The 20,049-nt window shown below is 56.0% G+C and overlaps 1 protein-coding gene across 1 annotated transcript in view; it reads left to right on the forward strand.

Moving 5' to 3' along the window:
• The window catches only part of NOL10 (nucleolar protein 10), a 67,655-nt gene extending 52,344 nt beyond the window's left edge, over positions 1-15,311 (forward strand). Inside the window, exons 17-21 of the mRNA XM_054569699.1 lie at positions 929-1,018; positions 5,458-5,631; positions 5,892-6,139; positions 11,926-12,028; positions 14,590-15,311. Coding sequence (XP_054425674.1) covers positions 929-1,018; positions 5,458-5,631; positions 5,892-6,139; positions 11,926-12,028; positions 14,590-14,709 — 735 coding nt within the window. The 3' untranslated portion in view covers positions 14,710-15,311. The remainder of the gene's footprint in view (positions 1-928; positions 1,019-5,457; positions 5,632-5,891; positions 6,140-11,925; positions 12,029-14,589) is intronic.
• Positions 15,312-20,049: the final 4,738 nt, after the last annotated feature.

Raw genomic sequence — 20,049 nt, forward strand, 5'->3', positions numbered from 1 at the left:
TATTTTGGGTGTATTCCGCTCATCACGAGGGGGATGCTCTGGTTTGAACATGGCGGACTCTGCGGCAGTGGTGTCATGGGCAGTAGCGGCAAGGGGCTGACAGTGCCACCCGCTGTGAGAATCTGTCGCTGCCTCCCGGCGGGTGTTCACACTGGGGAGTGCTGGGGCTCTGCCAGCCCCCTGTCCCTGCTGACGACAGTCTGAGTCTTAGGCAAGGCACAGGGGGAGACAGGCCTTAGGCTAGGTCAGGACCCAGACGGTGATGAGACCACACTGGTTACATTAATAGACAGACTTCGGTGTGGAGAATTGTTAACGGGGCGATAGAGGACTGGAAGGACAGGAACACGGGGCATCGGTAGGAGAGGTGCTGGCTGCAGGGAGGAGGGACCTGCAGAGCTGGCAGGCCCGCTGGGCGCTGGGCGGGACAGCTGCCCGGAGGCGGGGCTCCTGCAGGGCCTCGGGGGGGGGGGGGGACGGGCTGCTCCTGGGAGCACCAGAAAACCGCACACGGGAACCCTGCTCTGCTGGCACCGCCTGCTGCTGTCAGGGGGGAGAGCAGGCGCCGGGCGGGCGTGGATGCCAGCTCAGCTGCGGGCGGGCGGGCAGGGCGGAGCCGGTCTGTCCCCCCCGCGCCATCCCCAGCCACCCCGTCCCTCCAGCAGCCCCTCTTGATTAAGGTTATCCCGCCACATGGTACAGGCAGTTCTCACTGAATGCTGGCTAAAAAAAATGCACACACGCTCTTGCAGTACAAAAGACTGTTTTTTCCTTTCTCCGGATTATTTGTTAAGTGTTTGAGAGTGACGAATGAGTGCACAGTGGCCAGGGAGGCTGGGGTGTGCAGTACTTTTGTCCAGCTCTTTGCTTTATAATTTTTAAAGATAAAATGTAGGTATTTTAACACAGCTTGTCTTTCCTCTACTAGAAACTGCCAAAAGTTAACAAAGAGCTGGCACTTAAATTAATTGAGGAGGAGGAAGAGAAGCAAAAATCGATGTGGAAAAAGAAAGCTAAGGTAAGGTTTTATAAGGAGTATTTGTGCCCCTGTAAAATGTGCCCCTAGTTTGCTTTTTAGTGGCTTGCTGATCCAAATCAGGCCCTAACCTGAGGCTGCTCTTAAAGTTTGTAAGATTTGTTGTTCCACAGTGTTATCTAATTAAAATGAAGATCTTCAAAACCATTCCTGAATTAAGGAAAGAATCCTTCATTATAATTGTAAAGAATACTTGAAAGAATTGCTGAATCCATCAGCAGTTCATTAGTCTTGCCTTTGAACCCTGCTCTTCAAACCCTCAGGGGCTATACTGGTGCTGGTAACTCCTGATCTGAAAGCCAGCGGGGTGTGGTTACGCCTGGCTCTGGCTCCAGCTGAAGTTTTAAGGAGGCAGACAGTAAGATCGGTTCCCAGTGCCGCTGCTGCTGATAACATCACTGAAGTCTAATAAGCTGTTTGCCGTCAGCTGATGCGGGGCCTCCAGTGAAGTCACCCACCGCACGGTGGCAAGAGGCATTGTCTGGACCTCATCCACGCTTAGAAGTGGGTGGTAGTATTAACTCCAGCTCAGAATTAACCCATCTGCTCTTCCAACAAGTGGGCACTGAGCCCCTGTTGCACACAAGCACCGTGGAAAGGCGTGGCCCCCGGACCCACTGGCTCTCCGAGGGGCTGAGTTTTGCTGGCACAGTTTCTTCTTACAAGGATCATTCTCTGCCTGTTGGCCTTCCCTGCCCGTTGTTCGCTCCTGCTCTCGAGTCTGTCTGAACGTGCTGCTCTTGGGCCCTGCAGCAGCTCGGCCTGCGCCTCGTGCGTGACCCTCCAGGCGGGGGCGTCTGACGGCCTTGGGGCCGCCCCTGCCATTATGAGGGTGCGTTAGCGGAGCAGTTCATCTCTCTGGGGAAGGGCACAAGCCTGCATAGATGCGGGGTTGCATCAGGTCGGCTCTAACAAAAAATTTGGTTTGGTTTTTGTTGCAGTAGTTCACACACAGTTTCAAAACCCACACAGCTCTCCAGGGTTTGTTAGGACATTGGCTGTCCCTCTGTCCTTTTTCTCCCCTTGCTCCCCTTTCCTCCCCCCCCCCCCCCCGGCATTTCTGCCTCCCTGAGACGAACACTTTGGCCTTCTCAGCTGATCATTTTGGTGTAACGCTCTGCCTCTTGCTAGTGTCCTCCTGGACTGTCACACGCAGGCGCTGCCTCTGGGCAGCCTTCCCTCCCGGCGCTGTCCTGCTGTAACATGGGGGCGGTCAGCGCCAGCGTGCCCGTGGCTGAGCCTGGGCCCAAGCCCCACTTCCGCGTGGCACTCCCGCACAGCCCTCGCCTTCCCTGGACTCGGTGACGAGCTGCTGGTTTGTTCTTCTGTAGTTACCGCTACTTAGCCCTCAATTTTTTGCCCATTGTCTAAATTGCATCTCAAGGTATTTAGGTGAAGATCGGTTGTTAGAATAATTTTATTTTGCTGGAAAGTCTCTTCTACGTCTTCTTGCCCTGCAGTCTGGACTGGGCATCCGGGAAGCCTGGTCCTCAGCCACCATCCTGGGGACTCACGCTGCCCCCACAGTGGCTGCAGAATTGTGGGACCCCCGTGCCCTGAGGGGACAGTGTTTCCGACCCGGCAGCACCGTCAGTCAGTGGGAGGGGGCAGTGGAGAGTGTGTCAGACCTGCGTGTGCTGAACGGCGGGCAACAGGCTGCCCCCGCGTGCTGCTTTCCTCAGGAAGTTCCGGAGATTTTCTCCTGCAAAATAAGAGAGGAAGGCAGGAAAGAGGAAGGGTCCGAGGAAGTCCCCGCGCCGGCTCTGTGCCGCCTCGCAGTGCGAGCCGCCCTGTGGGCCCTTTCAATCCCTGCACTTGGGTCCTTAGCTGGGAAATTTTCTTGGGAAAAAAATTAGGTAGTTTCTCTCTGCTGTGGTCCATGTCGCGGTTCATGTCTGAGTGAAGAGTTCAAAGAGCTGAATGGCCGCGCTCGGGGTGGCCAGCTCCTCATCACTGGGCGGTGACCTGGCCACACTTGATTGGGGGAAGCTCCAGACAGCAGTACCTTCGTGGCCTTTCTCTTGGTTGGACAGACTCTCCCGCTCAGAGAGCGGCCACCGGCTGCCGCAGCCTGAGATGCAAGGACTGGAACCTGGAGGGCTGCAGGGGGGTGGGCGGTAGGGGGAGCCACGCCCTCCCCTGCGGCCCCCTGTGCTCCCCGGGTGCCCTGACCCAGCAGTGCCTCCCCCAATGGAGAGCCCAGGCGCTGGGCCTGCCTTTCCTGTTCCCAAATCTCCTTGCTCCTGTTCCCTTTTCTGTCCTCTTTGTCCTCCAGGGCCTGTGGCTTCCTGAAGCCCCCTCAGTTGTTCTAGTGGGTTTAGCAGAGGGCGGGGGGAGATGCCTGCGTTTGCTCCGGGGTCGTTACTCGGGAGGTCTGCGTCGCCTTAATCTCATCGGATCGTAGCATTGGAGGAATTAATTTGTTTTAAATGTCAGACATTCCTAATATATGTTACAATGTTAGCACAAACTGTTAATGAGCTTCCTACTCAGATCTGCAGATATACTTCTTTGAGGTAGGGCTGTGATATAAACAATACTTAGAGGTGTTTTCCAAATTTGAGTGGCAGGTGTTTAGCATATATATGTGAGTATTTATAGGGCGGATCACTAGCCAGACACTTGTAAACTCCTGTAGAACATCACTAACTACACCTTATCCCACTTTAAAAAAAAAAAGACAGCTGTGAAAACAAACGATTAGACTAGGAAAAATCTCTGGGGGGAATACTTTTGCAGCTGGGTCAGAAGAGTTTTTACTTTATACATTTTCCTCCAATGCACACTTGTCTTTTGGCAAAGCAATTTATTTGTTTAAAAGTAAGAAAAATCCTAAGAGTACTAGCAACATAGTCTTATAAACATGTTTCCCTGTCGTCTATTAAATATTGTTATTTAATAAATACAGTAAGATGAAAAGGAAATTTTTTTCCTTGGGTTCTATTTATTTTCTTTACCCGAAAATATATAATAGGTGAGTAGCTATTCATTTGAAAATATTTGGCTCTTCGGCAGTCCTCTAGTTACAGGTGACTCCAGGATAACGCAGCTCAGCCCCGCCCCTGGCCTGGGACCCAGGCCTTGTTCCCAGGCCCCGTGGGTGGCCGTCAAGTCCTGGTGACGTGCGCACGTCACTGCCATAGGCTTAGCCAGTCTTAGTCTTAAAGGAGCACAGTTTCTTTTCTGCTTGTTAATTTTTTTAATTCACTGGATTTTTTTAAAGACTTAATTTTTTAGCGGAGTTTTAGGTTCCTAGCAAAATCGAGGGGAAGGCACAGCTCTCCCGTGTAGCTCCGTCCCTGCACACGCACAGCCTCCCTGCTCGCCGCGTCCCCCACCGAGACTGCGCGCGTTAAAATTGGCGAACCTACGTTGACACATTGTCGCGGACACTGTTGTTTCCATTAGGGTTCACTCCTGGTAGTGTGTGTTCTGCAGGCTCGGACGGATGTGCAGGGACATGCACCCACTATGACAGGGTCGCACAGAGTAGCCCCACTGCCCTGAACACCCTCTGTGCCCCCGCCCCCCCCCCCCCCCGGCCGGCCCCTGGCCACCACCGACCTCACCATCCCCGCTGTGTTGCCTTCCCTCAGCGCCATGCGGTGGGGTCGTGCAGTCTGCGACCTCCCCAGACTGGTCTCTTTCTCTTAGTGACATGCTAAGTTCCCTCACTGTCTTTTCATGGCTTGCTGGCTGATTTCTTTCCAGCGCTGAGTAATACTCCATTGTGTGGAGGGACCGCAGTGTATCTGCTGACTCACTGACTGGAGGTCAGCTTGGTTTCTTAGAACATCGTTTCTCACCATCGTGTTTTGCCCTGACTAGGGAGGCTCAGTGGGTTGGGTGTCGTCCTGCAAGCTGAGAAGTCACTGGTTCAATAACCAGTCAGGGCATCTGCCTGGGTTGCGAGCCAGGTGCCCGGTTGGGGGCTGGGAGCGTGTGAGAGGCAACTGGTAGATGTTTCTTTCGCACAGTGATATTTCTCTCCCTCTCTTTCTCCCTCCTTTCTCCGCTCTCTAAAAATAAATAAATATCATTTTTTTTAAAAAGCCATGTTTCCCAAACATATATTTCTTTGAAAAATGGTTTTGCATTAAAAATGTTAATTGCAGAAAATTCTAATGTATTAGGCTTAAAGGTAGGCATGAGTCTTGTCCATAGCTCATTCTGTGCGGTGGCCACGTAAGCATGTCATCTCTGCGACAGGTAACAGAACGTGCGTGGGGACGGGAGACAGAGCCTGGGGGCAATTAGAAAGTTCTGAAAACCAGTTCTAAAGAAATTTCATAATAATTTGATAAGTTGTTGCCTTATGCAGTTTATTAATCTATAATTGAGTGATACATTTTAAAGCCATTGTTCTGGTCAAATTTTACTCAGCACGATATTAACTTTAAATTTTTACATTCTCCTTACAGAGCCTTCCTAATATTCTCACTGACGATCGATTTAAAGTTATGTTTGAGAACCCTGACTTCCAAGTAGATGAAGAGAGTGAAGAATTTAGGCTTTTGAATCCACTTGTTTCAAAAATTAGTGAAAAAAGGAAGAAGAAACTAAGACTCCTAGAGCAACAAGAACATCAAGAAAAAGTAATGTACTATCATGCAGAATTTGCTACTGTTTCTTCAGTACAAAGCCCTCTTTGTAAGTCAGCAGCGTCTTTGAGCGCACTTGCCCTGGGACCGGGCTGAGCTTCAGCCCGGGCTACGTCTCGCTGAGCTACAGGCATTTCCCCCATGCATGGTGCACGCGCTCTCGCGTACTCGGATAGGCTGATGCTGTTTAAAAGAAAATAACGGTTGGGATTTGGTTGGGGAAAGGAGCCACGTCTCACTGTTTTTATCCTCAGGAAGAGGAGGCAGAACCGGAGGGGAGGCCGAGCGACGCGGAGAGCTCGGAGAGCTCGGACGACGAGAAGGCCTGGGTCGAGGAGGTCCGGAAGCAGCGCCGGCTGCTCCAGCAGGAGGAGAGGGCCAGGCGGCAGCAGCAGCTCAGAGAGGACCAGCAGACGGTCCTCAGGCCCCAGTTCTATGAGATCAAAGCAGGCGAAGAGTTCAGAAGCTTCAAAGACTCTGCCACCAAGCAGAAGCTGATGAAGTGAGTAGCCGCCTTCGCGCGCGCGGTCGGGCGGCCCTTCCTCAGGGCGCCTGGCCCTGAGGAGCCCGGAGGACGGAGGGCGGCCGTGCAGGGCGGCCGTGCGGGCTCTGGCGGGAGGGAGGAAGCCCCACCCAGCCGAGGGCGCGCCCTGGGCTTCGTGGGGACGCTTCTAACAGCCTTTCCAGGTGTGGTTCGCGTGCAGGAAGGCGCAGGGCGTGAGGGGTCTGTGAGTGTTGGGAAGTGCACACCTACCACTCTTACCCTGCAGAAGCGACACTCAGGGGCTGTCCTGGTTTTCTCCCATCGCTCCTAACCTACAGGCACCTGTCTTATTCTGTGCCCTGCAGATCAGTGGTCTCTTGTACAGTGGCGACTGAGGTAATGTTCTTTGCCTCTTAACAAGTTATTTTTAAAAATTAGAATGTTAGTTGTCTTTACTTCCATCTTAGTTTACCTGATTATTGAAAAGATCACTTGGAAAAATTGCCAGAAGTTTTACACCTTTTGTGGGAAAATTGATAAGAAAGAGTGGTATTCCAGAACAGTTAGGTCCATAGAGACATAGATAGAAGGGAACATTATTTTAAACTTTTGAGAAACTGCCAAACTGCTTTCTAGGGACGCGGCTCCATTTTGCGTCCTCACCCGCAGTGTGTGCATGCGTCCTCGGGTTTTACGTGGCTGCTGTCCTGCCGCCGTTTACTCGGAGCCCCGCGCGTCCAAGGCATTCCTGTCCCGCTTTATACTTCATTCCCCGCGCCTGGGCCCGGGCGGGAGGAGGCACACGGGAAATCCCGGGAATGCGGGCATCTTCTCCGCTTCGGCCACGGTCAGGCTACTCAGGAAGTTACACTTTTCAAGACCTGCTGAAAAAGATCTCTTCTACCCCCGAGCCCAGGGACCGGGAAAACCTGGGAGCAGTTGTTTTCAGTGTAACCATGGTAGCAGGGGCCCTGGCTTGGGAGCGGAGGCGTGACTAATCTCGGGGCCTCCTTCCTCCGCCCTGGGCTCAGCGGGAGGCTGTGCAGAAAACCGAGCGGCTGGAAATGGAGTGCTTAGTGACTGAGTAATAGCTAAGTTAATACGCTGCACTTACACTTCTTACCAAGTCAAACAGTTTTGAGAAGAGGGGTTATATAAGTAATAATGCTTATATGAGCTTAAAAGAAAAATCCTGTTGTGTAATAGCTCTTTAGTATGAATAGCCTGCAGTTTGCTGGCATTTTGGCACAAAGAGCTTATCAAATTCTCATCTTGACTGGATTACTTCAACAAATCCTGAACTTGCAGTATGTTAATATTAGTGAATGAAGCGCTGAACTGTTACCCTTCGGGGAACTAAAGAGGCTCCTTCCATTTACTCTGGGAGTTACCGCAAGCCGTCCGTGAAACGCATCAAAATCGAGTGTGTTGAGTGCTGATGCTCACTGGGACTTGCCCAGCCTGAAAACCATTTCTATAAAAGGGAAAAGTGAACGGGGAATTGCAACTGGAACTTGAGTGAGCTCTCTTTGCTTGGCGTAGTCACCCGGCTTTAGATGAATGTGTATGTCAGCACATTTCCGTGCTGCGCAGCCTGCTCTCCTCTGTGCGAGCCCGTCCCCCCGCTCCCCTGTCAGCCTCTCCGTTCCCCCCACGCACCAGGCCCGCACGCGAGGAGAGCCTGGTGGGGGCCAGCGGCCGCCCTGGCCCTGCGCGTGGGGTTGGGGGGCAGGACACAGCCCCCAGGCCTGTCGCCCGCCCTTCCAGCGGGGACTCCATGCACTGAGAGAAGGCAGGTGACAGGCGCGTCAGAAAGAAAGGGATTTAACTAGAGATTGAAGGAAGCCTTGGGAAGGGGTTAAGTGGAAACCTGTCTTTCCAGAGATGAACAGGTGAACACTACAAGCAGGGTGGGAAAGGGGCATTTTTAGGCAGAGGCCGCGGTGCAAGCCCAGGAGTGCGCTGTGGCAGCTGAGGGGACAGCTGCTTCTGGGCAGTGAGAGCGCAGCCCGCGTGGAGGGAGGGGCCGGAGACAGGCCCGAAGGCGCCCAAGAGCCGGGGCGGGCGGGGCGGGGGGCGGGCGGGGCGGGGGGCGGGTGGGTTTCGGCTGCAGTCAGTGACCAGCGGGGCCCCTCCCTCCTCCACTATGCAAGTACTTAGAAAGGCAGTGCACGTTTGCTGTAGGAAAGGATGACAAAACCAGGTAGGCTTCCAAAGCCCCTGTTTCCCAGAAACGGTTAACAAGAAGTCTGTTTTAGAAAATTTAGGGGAGAAACGGGGCACCTGAGACCAGCTGACAGACTGTACCCAAGTCCCAGCTGGAAGTGACAGGGGCCTGACCCGTGGGCTGGAGAGGGACAGACACGCTGGGATCCAGATCCTCCGCGGCCTGAGCCTGAGAGGGGAGACGTGGGCGGTCGCGGCAGCACGGTCTCAGGCCCCGGGGGTCGGGGGAGCCCGCTGGCCAACGGTGCACGGGCAGGCGGCACTGCCGCCGAGGACGGGCTCAGCGGGGGTCAGGCCTGCAGTGCCACGTCTTGGTGGGGCTCAGCGCAGCGACCGCACTGGGCCTGCGGTGGGTCTCCGGTCTGTGTGCGTGTGTTAAGAATTTCTTCAGAGTATGTTGCCTTGGGGTGGAATTTCCTGGATCCAAAGGACGTGTGACAGCTGAGGCCAGGTCGCCCTCCTGGGAGTCTCGGGCACTTTGCACGCCTGCTCGCACAGCGCCCGCTGCCCCCCATCGGCACCAGCAGCGGGTGTTGGGGTCTTGCACCACGTTACAAAGCCGATGGAGGGCGGGTCAGGGTCCACGGCTGCCAGAATTCACAGCCCCGGAGACAGGGCCTTTGCAGCACCGTGTGCCGCTGAAAGCATCGCACCAGGCTTTTCAGTGACCCTCACAGCGCGTGTGAACACCTGCCCAAGTTATACTGCATTTAAAACAAAGTGCTTAGAGTTTTAAAGGATTTAAAATGTGCCTTTTACCCATGGATCCCATTTCCGCACGCCGCGTCGTAGACGGGGGCGGGGCGTGGTGCTTTCTGAACGCCCCGCCGGGACCCTGACCTGCCCGGTACCCTCCGCCCCCAGTCCCTTTTCACTCACAGTGCCTTCGAGGCTCTCAGGTGAACGTTCTTTGTCATCAGGTGGTTTTAACTAAAGAGATACTGGTGTGTATGTACTGTAAAGCTTCAAACAAGTAACCGTTCAGCTGTCCTGTCCCCTGTCCGTGTCCTGACTTGAGCTTCCCCTTGGGGTTTGTGCTCAGTTTTCTCTTTCCTGTTAATACAGCCCTGCTGAGCATTCAGGCCCCTCCCTTGCGTGCGCTCCTTCCGGTCCTCAGGCATCATTCTCACTTGGGCCTTCTGAAGCCCATCTCTGTCTTCTTAGCAGTCCCCACAGATTTTGGGAGGAGGTTGTTTATCTTATGCCAGTGAGATTTTTTTCCCTAAAATCTGTTACTATCAGTTACAAAGGAGCCCGAAGCCCACAGACCTGAAGCCTCGGTGGGAAACAAGCAGGACCCGGGAGGAGCCCGCGCGGCCGGCAGTGCGGGTCTCAGCACCTTCTCCCGTCCAGCAGGCAGCGTTCCGGGGCGTGTCTGCCTCCGCAGCCGTCTCTGACGTTCACACTCGGCGGTGGCAGGCTTCGGGACTGCCGGGCAGCAGCGCACGCTGCAGACCGACTTTCGGAGGGAGGGCCGTGGCGCTCGCTGCCCTGGAGCCGGCTGCGCCCTCGGCCCTCGTCTGATCTCCTGCCACGGCTCCGTCGCGCACAGCTCGTCTCTCCCCGCAGCCCAGACGGGCAGGCCCTCACAGGCGCGTCGGGAGGGAGCCAGGGCTCACCCGCCCTATCGCGGAGGAAATAGGTCATTCCGAAAAGAGTAGTAATTTCCCACAATTTACTTGAAAAGTCTTTTTCTTCCCAAATTAGTGTTTTCTGTGTACCCCCTTGTCTTGGTGGCTCCATAGTTATTCACGATCCCTGTTAACTTTAAAACATCAGACAGAGTTTATAGCTCTAAAAGGGGAACAGAAGAAGGAAGGAGCAGGTTGAGGAATCTGCTTAGGCGAATGTGATTCACCTGCAGGACAGAGTCAGCTTACAGCGCACTTTTGAATTCCTGTCAAAAAAAAGACAGAGCCAAAGTAAATCTTAATTCTCTGCAGTTTGTCATGTGGAAGCTTGTCATTTAGAATCCTTAATGGATACATTTCCTGAACAAGGCTTTATAAATCAAGTGTGGTCCGTCCGACACATGCCTGGAGACCCAAAGCTCTTAAGTTGGAATCCAGATTCTAAACTTGAACCCTGCGTGGCCTGGAGCAAGCCGGTTGCTGCCTCGCCTTCTCTTTGCCGTTGGCCCTCCGTCCGCAAAGGGTGAACGCTCCCGTCTCAGGGATGTTGAAAGGATTAATTAGTTAGCCTGTAAAGAACTTTAAAGATGAAAAGTACTTTAAAAGTGCTTCTTAATAACATTATTGCCTAGGAAAGAGTGCCACTTTTATGCTAACCACATTATGCCTCAAATTACAGAAAGAAGGTGTGTGTCGGACATTACAGTCCTCATAAACGGGAGCTAAAGCTCTCAGGGTGCGCACATCAAACAGGAGCTTCAGACTTTCAAAGGAGCCTCGCCCTGTCTCGGGGGCCTTCGAGGAGCGAGCTGTGTTAGTCACAGAGATGGCACTTCGGGGGAGAGGGCCCCTTCACACAGACCAGCGGCCGCTTTCTGGGGACCAAGGGGCAGAGGGCTCATTCAGCTTTAAGGTGGAGTGAGGAGGGTGGGAGGAGGCCTGTGCTTTCTTTCTTTTGAGGAGGGAGCAGAGCAGGAGAGAGAACAGTTTTCTCTTTCCTTCCAGCGTCCTGTGGAGGTGAGGGCGTGGCTTCAGCCTTTTCCAGAAGGATCAGTGCTGAGGTTAAAAAGTATTGAAAGCGTATATCTTTAGGCTTAATTCCTTTTGTTCCCTCTAAACCAAGTTAACAGAAAGGGCCAGTGTTTTGAAAAGCCTTGCAGGAGTGTTACACAGTGGGCACAGGGTCCAGGCCGGGCCTCTGCTCTGAAGGGGCGGAGGAGGGCACGGAGGGCAGGCTCCCAGAGCAGGCGGCGCGGGCGGAGGGCCCGCAGGGGCTGGGGGAGCGCGACGGAGGCGGGACCTGGGATTTAAGTTGGGGGCGAAGTGTCAGAGTCACTCAGGTGAGACCCGGGGCGCCTGGGGGAGTGCGGTGACCGGGCGGGGCAGGCCCTCCCTGCTTGCTCTGTGCTCCCCAGGGAGCAGGCGGAGTCGCGGGTGCAGGCCCAGTCGTTGCCCTCACCGGGTGGGTGGCGAGGCCCAGGGAAGGGGGAATCAGGACCCTCCTCGCGCTTCTCTGTGCCTTGGCCTCGGGGCCTCGCGCCGCTCCCTCCCTGCGGAAGGCGAGCGGGGTGCTGGGGCGCCCACAGAGCTGACGATGCGGCTGGGGTGTAAAGCGCTTTGGCGGCAGAGGGCCGCCGACCTGCGCACTGAATTACGGGCTGCAGAGACACGAGTCAGCAAGACGAGTAGCAGCCGTGGGAGTGTGTGGAACCACCACTTAAACTATTAGGTTAGCGAGTGTTCTGACAGCTGCCATTGGTACTAAGTGTCTGTGGGCTGTGAGTGACGACCAGGCAAGGCGCCCCTAGGCCTTTCTGTTGTGTGCAGCGCGTGCCCTTTCTGCCTTCAGCACGTGTGCCAAGGACTCCTCTCCATGATGTCAATCCTGATGACGGGAAATCAAAATGTAATGCTGATTAGTGTGTCGTTCTCTTACATTTCTCACAGTAAAACCCTGGAGGATCGGCTGAAACTTGAAGCAGAAAAGGGGACGTTGAGTGTGTCAGACACCACAGTTGGCAGCAAGCAGCTGACGTTCACGCTGAAGAAGGTGAGCTGGTGTCCGTGTTTCTAAACGCCCTGGACGGCGAGGCTTCCTGCAGCCTCGGGCTGCCTCCGGCCCCAGGGCCACCCGCCTCGCTCCTCTCCCGCGGGGGAGCCGCGCCCCTGGTGGAGCCTCTCCCCACAGCCAGAGCCCCTCGGGGGCGGGAGCTGGCTGTGCCCCGGTGTCCGCAGTGACCCTGCAGTTGGCACTGTTCGTGCTGGGTCTCACGGCCTCCTGAGGGGCCTGTCGCCTTGCACGGCGGAGGCCCCACCGCCTGCGGCCGCGAGAGGGTGCCTGAAGCGCAGGGGCGTCGAAGGCCAAGAGCTCGATGCGGTCGAGGCGGGCGTCCCGCCGGCCGGGAGCCCGTGGCCTCAGGCGAGTCGCTCCCTCGGTTGAGGGCCTGTCCCCAGCTGATCCCTGAGCATTGGCTCCTTAGCCGCCTGAAAAGGCCTGGCACATGTTACAGGAGGGGTGGGCCCCTTACGTGTTTGCTGTTAACGGAACTGTGGTTTTTGTTTCCAAAAAAGGGTTTTTCATTCAGTAGATCTCCCTCAATATATATTATTACCAAGTGGGAAAAAATGACAAAGATTCTACATCTGAGTTTTTTTTTTGAGATGTAATTCACATGCCATGAAACTCACTCAGTTTTGAAGTACAGTTCAGGGGTTTTAGAAAAGTCACTGAGTTGTGTAGTCACCGCCATTCCCTGGTTCTAGGACATCCTCGCCGCCCCGGGGGAAACCCCGTCCCCTTCGGTGGCCACCCCATGCCCCCGTTCTCCCGGCCCTGGGCAGCCAGTCGCCTGCTTGCTGCCTCTGTGGACTTGCCCGTTGGGACATTTGCTGTCAGTGGAATCACACCCTGTTTTCTTTGGTGACTGGCTTCTTTCACGTAGCGTGTTTCCAAGGTTTACCCATGTGATAGTGTGGATTATGACTTCATTCCTTTTTTCGACTAACCCTTCATTGTGTGGCTAATACCACATTTTGCTTGTTCATCCATCTGTTGATTCAAGGGCGTTTGGGATTTACCCCCTTTTTGGCTCTTGTGGATAATGCTGCTGTGAAGCCTCGGGGGCATGGTCCTGTGGGGGCGTGTGCTTTCATTTACCTTGGGGACAGGACCTAGGAGTGGAATTGCTGGACCCTCTCACGGCTCTTTGAGGGGCGACCGGCCTGTCTCCCAGCGAGGCCGCACTGTGCCGCCTTCCCACCGGCAAGTGTGCGGAGCGTCCGTTTTCCGCATGCGCAGCGACACTCGCCGTCGTCCGTCTTTTCTGTTGGAGCCGTTCCGGTGGCTGTGGAGTGGTGTCTCATGTGGCTTTGATCTGCGTCTCCCTGGCGACTGATGATGTCGAGGGTCTTTTTATGTACTTACCGACCATTTGTATATGTTCTTTGGGAAAACATCTGTTCAAATGCTCTGCCCGTTCACCTCTGATTCTTCGACGGTTCGCTCTGATGGCGCCAGGTTTGCAAAGATACGGACAGGCGTTCATCATCTCATATAGATACGGTTTTTAAAGAGGGAACTGGTTTTCCTTGTGGCGAATGCTCTCAGGGTTTGCTCCCTTCCGTGTGTGCCCCTCGGCGGTGGGGACCTGTCGTCACGCTGCCCGTGACCCTCGGGCCCCCGGCCTTGTGCCCAGCGCTCGCGCCTGCTGGCCGCCGTCCCCCCAGTCCCTGCCCTGCACCCCCCGAGAACGTGGTCTCTCCACGTGCAGGAAGCCTTCCAGGCAGCGCTGTCTCCACTCAGAGCAGAGCGGTGGCTGGCCACTCTGGGGATGTATGTCCCCGACAGTTTTCCCACCAGTCCACTGCCTGTGCAGTCTCAGCCGCTGGGACTGGTGTGGGAGCTTTACGTCCCAGGAGTTTGTGTCACTGAAATCGTCGGGTGGGTTTAAGCTGCTCAGCCCCTGTCTCTGCCGGGGACCCTGCGGTGCCTGTCCCCTCTGCGCCCCCGCTGGGGGCGGGGTGGCTCTGGCCCCCACCTGAGCAAGCATGTGGAGACCGTGCCTCCCCCGCAGCCGGCCAAGGACTCGGGGCTTGTCTGCTGAGCGCTTGTCAGTGTCTGATGGTGGCAGATCTCTGGCTTCTGGGAGCAATTTCATTTTTTGAAAACAACCAGGAGTTCTTTGGAACCAGTTCTGGTGAATGAGTAGAAGTCACAGGTTGGTAATAGTGCACTTTGAGGGCACATGAATACTATCTTTTGTTTTTTAAGACAGTGTGAATAAACCAGTGTTTCTGGCTTATAAACAAAAGACTGTTCTAGAAGAAGCCAATGACACTTTCTGGAGTGGACCGTTCCTTTAAAGGCGTCCTAGCAGTGTTGGCTGACAAGTCAGTCTCGTGCTTCGTAGCTCAGGCCGCTGTGTCAGGGAGCTTGTCCTGCCCGGGGGTCTGGAATCTCTTGCGTGACAGCAACAGGGGTCCCTGGGCCCGCGGGCGGCGCCCATCCCGCTGCGCGGCTGGGGTCGGCGGTCGCGGTCGGCATTCTGACGGTTCGCAGAGGGGTGCTGGGATTGTCCTTCTCCCCGCTTCTCATGTAACTTTCTCTCTTAGTCTGAGCAGCAGAAGAAGCAACAGGAGGCCGAGAAACTGCACCGCCAGGAGAGGAGAGCTCTGCGTCGCTCAGCCGGTCACCTGAAGTCCAGGCGCCCGAGAGGACGGCCCTTCCACTGAGGGGCCCGGCCGGGTGGCTCGGAAGGCGGACCGCCGTTGAGCGCCTTGAACCCAGCCAGGGGCTCCCCGATCACAGCCTCATGTCTGCTCTTGACACGTCTCCGGGGTCAGAGTCGGCGACTTGTCCCTGCGCCGCCTGGGTCTGGGCATCGTCCCCGGGGCCGGAAGTCGCTGCCCCCTGAACAGCGTCCTTCTCCCCCAGTTTCAATCAGGCGGTTGTTCTTCACGCTGTGAAGTGGGCGCCATGGCCGGTGGCTCCGCGGTGCTGAACGTGGAGTTGGGCGCGGGGCCCTCCCGCCCGGGGCCGGCGCCCCCGCCCTGCCCCATCCCGGCCCCGCGAGCCCTCGGCCGTGGTGCCCACGGTCTGCGTGTGCTCGCAGGCTTGCAGTACATCCAGGTGCCTGTGGGGATTTTTTAAAAAATATTTTTATACCAAGAATTTAAATTAATGGTAATAACAATGTAAAGCAAGAAGTAGAAGTTACTGGATATCCTTTTATACTTGGCACAAGATTAAGTACAGATTTTTTTTTCCTGTTTCCCAGGTGGATAGAGATAAACTTGCTGGAAAAAACATTTATAAAAATAAATTCTTTCATTTGGACAGCTTCTTTGAGAAAAACCCATTCCTTGAGTTAACCTGAAAATTCACTTTGCTTTATGTAGTTTCCAATCTAAATTTTGTAGACATGTTTCTTTAGGTACAACTGGGACGGTAACTCTGGATGTGAATGAGAGAACCTGACTTGACGTGCTAGGAGCAGGAAGGTGAAGGGGACGAAGCACGTGGCCAGGCGGCGGGACCCGCGGCCGCCTCCGGACGCCGGACCTGGTCCCTGCTCTCCGTGCTCCGTGCTCTCGGGCGCAGCCCCGCCCCACCTCTGCAGGTCTCCCGTCTCCCCCCGACGGCGGGTCCCAGCCCGTCCTGTCTGCTGCTCAGGCCGCACAGCCACCTCTGTGGTCTGAGAGGTGGGGGTCCGTTTCCACAGAGAGGGGGTATGTGTGTGTCTACATGTACATCTGTCTGTGCAGGTTGGTGGTGTGGCGTGGCGTGTGGACAGGCGCGGTCAGCAGAAAGACCTGTGGTCCCCAGCAGCCAGCCTGGCCCAACCGTGGTGCCGGTGGGCCCTCCCCTGCGCAGCCTCTGGCGCCGGCTGCTTTCCTTCCACCTCCTGTCCCCTAAACTCCCCCGTGGGACCCTGGGCTCCCCCACGGCTCCTCGCCTGCTTCCCGCTTTGCTTTCCAGGGGGCCAAGGGTTTCAGCAGGGGAGGACACTGGCTGGCGTTTCCCCAGGGGTCGGGGCCGTGATCGGGGCCTGGCTTCTGGCTCAGGCTCTTCGCTCCTGCACCCGGCTTCCCAGGCCCCTCGTTTCCCTCCTCCCAGGCGGGTGGGGCTGTGGTGGGGGAGCCGGTGCCAGGCCACGAGGCCCCAGAAGCAGAGCTGTAGGCCAGCGGAAGGAGGCCACTCGCCCTGTGGGACAGAGCCCTTTCCGAGTGTGGGCGTCGTGGCGCCCCTTCCCCCGGGCGCGGGGCCAGCAGGACAGTGCTGTTCCCTGCGGACCCTGGGACGCTGGCAGCGAGCGCCCAGCCTGGTGGAATCCCAGCCGCTGCCTGCCAGCTCCGCCTGGTGTGGCTGCTGACCCCTCCGAGCCTCCCCCTCCTGCAAGGGGAGCCCGCCACTGCCTGCTGGCGAGGGTCCAGAGGCCTGTCCCTCGGGGCCCAGCCCAACAGCCGCGCCTCTGCGCACCGCGGCATTCCTCCAGGCTCTCCCGAGCAGAGGGGCCTTTCGGGGGCCCGCGCCGAGCCCGGGCGTCTCGGACAAGGCCCCGAGGAGGCCGCTCTGCGTCCTCCCTCCTGGCCCCACTCTCCCCTGCCGGTCCCTTCAAAGAGACCGGCCGCTGGGCGCGGAAATTCCTCAGGTTTCCTCGCAGTGAAAGTCGTCTGTTTCAGAACGTTTCGTGCCCTGTCGTTGTGCTGTGTGTGTGAGAGGTCGCTTTCTCGCCCCAGGACGCGGCTGTGTTTCCTCTGGGCCTCCCCCAGCAGAGTGGGTGCGGGTGCTCATGCGCTGTGCCCCATGGGACGGCCTGGGGGCTGCTGGGCACTGGCCTCCCCCAGTGCTGCCCAGGCCCCCCTCGTGCTTAATTTTCTTGGAACTAATAAATTACTGAAGCCCCTAAAACAGCTGTGTGGCTCCATCCCTTACGAACAACCCCCATCATTTACTCTCCCGCTGCCATGACAAGACCGGGGGCACTCGGGTGAGAGGTGGTGGCCTGGCCGTGGGCCTGAGCGGGGGAGCCCCTGACGTGCCCTGACGCGGCCGAGAGGACTGGCCGCGAGGGGAAGAGGCGCTGGGCGAGGCTGCCGCGCGGCCTCGGCCTCGGCAGAGCAGGGGTGGGCAGCAGAGGCTGCTCTAAAACGTTAGCCCTTCTCGCCACCCCCGCTCCGCGCCGGCAGCTCGCCCTCAGAGTAAGAGCCGAACCTCGCACAGCCCGGGAGGCACAGCAAGGCCTGGCCAGCTGCCCTCCCCGTCCCTCACTGCCCTCACCGTGCCGACCTTGCTGTTTCTAGAACAGTCCATCGTTCCCTCTGGCCTTGTCTCTCCTTGGCCCTCCCTCCGCTCAGGCTGTGACCACCCCCCTGTTTAAAACGGTCACACCCGCGCGCTCAGCGCGCCTGTGCCTTCCTCGCAGCGGATACCTGGCAGACATGCTGCACTTAGAGAAACTTTTTATTGTGGAAAATTTCAAACATATACCCAAGTAGAGAACAGTTTAATGAGCTCCCATGGGCTCATCAGCAGCTTCAATAATTAACAACAAAAGCTCATTTTGTTTCATCTTGACTCCTCCCCTTTGGCCCTATTATTTGGAAACATTTTGATCCCAGACATATCATTTTATCCATAAATATCCGCAGCGCTTCACCACCCCCGCCCCACACCGGGCTGGATGCGCGCAAGGCAGGGGTCGGGCTCTGGTCTGTTGGGTGCACTGCTGTGTTTCCAGCACCGAGTACAATAGCTGACACATAGTAGCTACTAAATAAATATTTAGTAAACGGATCAGGTAAGGACTGAAGAAGGACCTTTGGGTGGGATGCCAGCCGGGTGAGTGCCCGCTCGACCGGAGCCGTTGCAGGGGGGCGGGGAGCTGGGAGGCCCGGCTGGAGTTGGGGAGACGATAGGGAAGGGGGACCGGACGAGTGGCTGCAGACATTTGGAAGGAGTTTCGGGCACAGAGGAACAGAAAGTAGGACGCATGAGGTCAAGAGGAGGCTTTGTCTGGGATGGGAGAGAGCGCCCGGTGGCCGCGTGCAGCTGGGAGTGGCCCAGGCAGAGGCGGTGGCGAAGGCGCTGTTACCCCGTGACACCCCTCAGTGGGCGTGGCAGCCACCCACTGCCATCTTAACACGTTACCCCCAACTCGGTGGCTTCCAACAGCAGTTCTCCAACCCTTCCGGTGGGTCCGCGTGTCAGGAGCAGCTTCGCCTTGTGGCTCTGACTTGGTCTCTCACGGGTGCGCGGCCAGGACGTCAGCTAAAGCTACAGTCGCCTGAAGACTTGACTGGAGCCGCAGGCCCCTGTTCCAGGCTCAGGAGCACGGCTGTGGGCGGGGGCCTCGGGGCCTTGCTCAGGCCTCTCCCGGGGGCTGCTGAGGGTCCTCGGGACGTGGTAGCTGCCTTCCCCCCGGGCAGGGGCCAGGAGAGCGGGAGACCAGGACAAGAGCCACGGTGCTGTCGATGCCAGGTGGTATCAGAGGCTGCGCTTCGTCACCCACCCTGCGATTTGTTAGTGGGTCACGAAGGGCCGCCCACTTCGCTGGAAGAGGAACTAGACGCCATCTTTCGAGCAGAGGGAGGGTCCAGTGGGACTGTCGGGCTAAACACAGGACACGCAGTAAAATCTGGGTTTCTGATGAACACGTAACTGCCTGATCGTGGAACGAGACATTTTGCTGGCGCTTCCATGAGAATGTTTTGACGGAATGTGTAAGATGAGTACCTTTTGTTTCAAAGCTCGATCTTCAGCATAAATGCAATGCAAGATTTTATAGAAGAACGGCTTGAGCGGTTTAATAAGAAACGTTAAAAGTGTTTTGGTTCTTAGGGAAACTTTCAGTGCATTCCAAATCTGAATTTTTTTATTTGATTGAGTTTGGGTGTGAAACGACTCTCAAACCTCACTTCCCCCGTGTAGCCGTGAAGCTGAAAGAAAATCCCAGAGCTGCTACTGCCAGTAATTTTAAGCGAACACAGACAGCGGCCGCGACGTTACTTCATTTTACTCTTTGTTAAATGCCAGCCTTCGTGCCTCATGACCCACAGAAGACACGTCTCCCTTTTCCACTTGAGAATACTAAAAGTAGTGCATTTTAGTTCCAGAGAAGCCCAAAGTAAAGGAGTGTGTTAGAGCGATTGAATTCTACTCAAAACTTTGAAAGAGAACAGCAGAGTCTTAGAAAACGTGTATGTACGAATAAATACTGTAAGTAGATACGGTGTTACTCCTTCAACCCAAAAAAAGTTTGTATATCCAAGTTGGCATAAATTTTTTTTTTCTCCTTGGGAAAATACGGAATCGCCTTAGTTTTGGAGTTTCCTTATGTAAGTACGCAGATAGTAGCTTGATTTAGGATGCTATGTATCTTTTTGAACACGCAGGGAAATTTCCAGTCCTCATCTTTTTTAGTCTTAAAATCTATTTTTTACCCACTTGTAAATTTTCCCAAATTCGTGAGTGCCACAAAGAAAGTCTAACCATCGGCTTCAAACGGGCTGTGTTCGGGATTGGGGCGCTGCACGCGGCTCAAACATGGAGCTGGCGCCTTGCGCACATGCTAGGCGAAGGGGCAGTCATCAGACAGCAGTCTGTCCTTGCCCTTGAAGACCGGAGGGCCTAGCAGGGAGTTTCGGGAGGACCCAGCACCGGGCATTTGCGTGGTGCTGGCTCCCCCACAGCGGGTGGAGCCGCCCTCGCTGAGGCCCACACACCTTTAATTGAGGAGGGAGCTGTTCCTCTTTTCCTGAGGTGGGTTCCAGGCTCCCTGACAACTTGGGAAACCCAGAGGGAACTTCAAAGTTGTCGGCCCAGCGCTTTCCTGTGGGTGGGAGGGAGGCCAGCTGTGTCTCCCTCGTAGCCTGGGGGTTCTTCCAGATTCAGGAAAGAACCGTGAATCCTAGGGACCTTCCAGGTCAGCGGCCAGGCCACCTGCCTGGCTGCATTTCCCAGTCATACCCCTTTGAACGCCCGGGTGACGCCCGGGTGACCAGTGGCCCCCTCTCCCATTTCAGGTGCTCCAACTGAGGCCTAAAGGTGGGGAGGTGAACCCTCGCCCCGCC

This window comes from Pteronotus mesoamericanus, unplaced genomic scaffold, assembly GCF_021234165.1.
Source record: "Pteronotus mesoamericanus isolate MK-2021 breed Mesoamerican mustached bat unplaced genomic scaffold, CSHL_Meso_final contig_101, whole genome shotgun sequence".
NCBI classification, from domain to species: domain Eukaryota; kingdom Metazoa; phylum Chordata; class Mammalia; order Chiroptera; family Mormoopidae; genus Pteronotus; species Pteronotus mesoamericanus.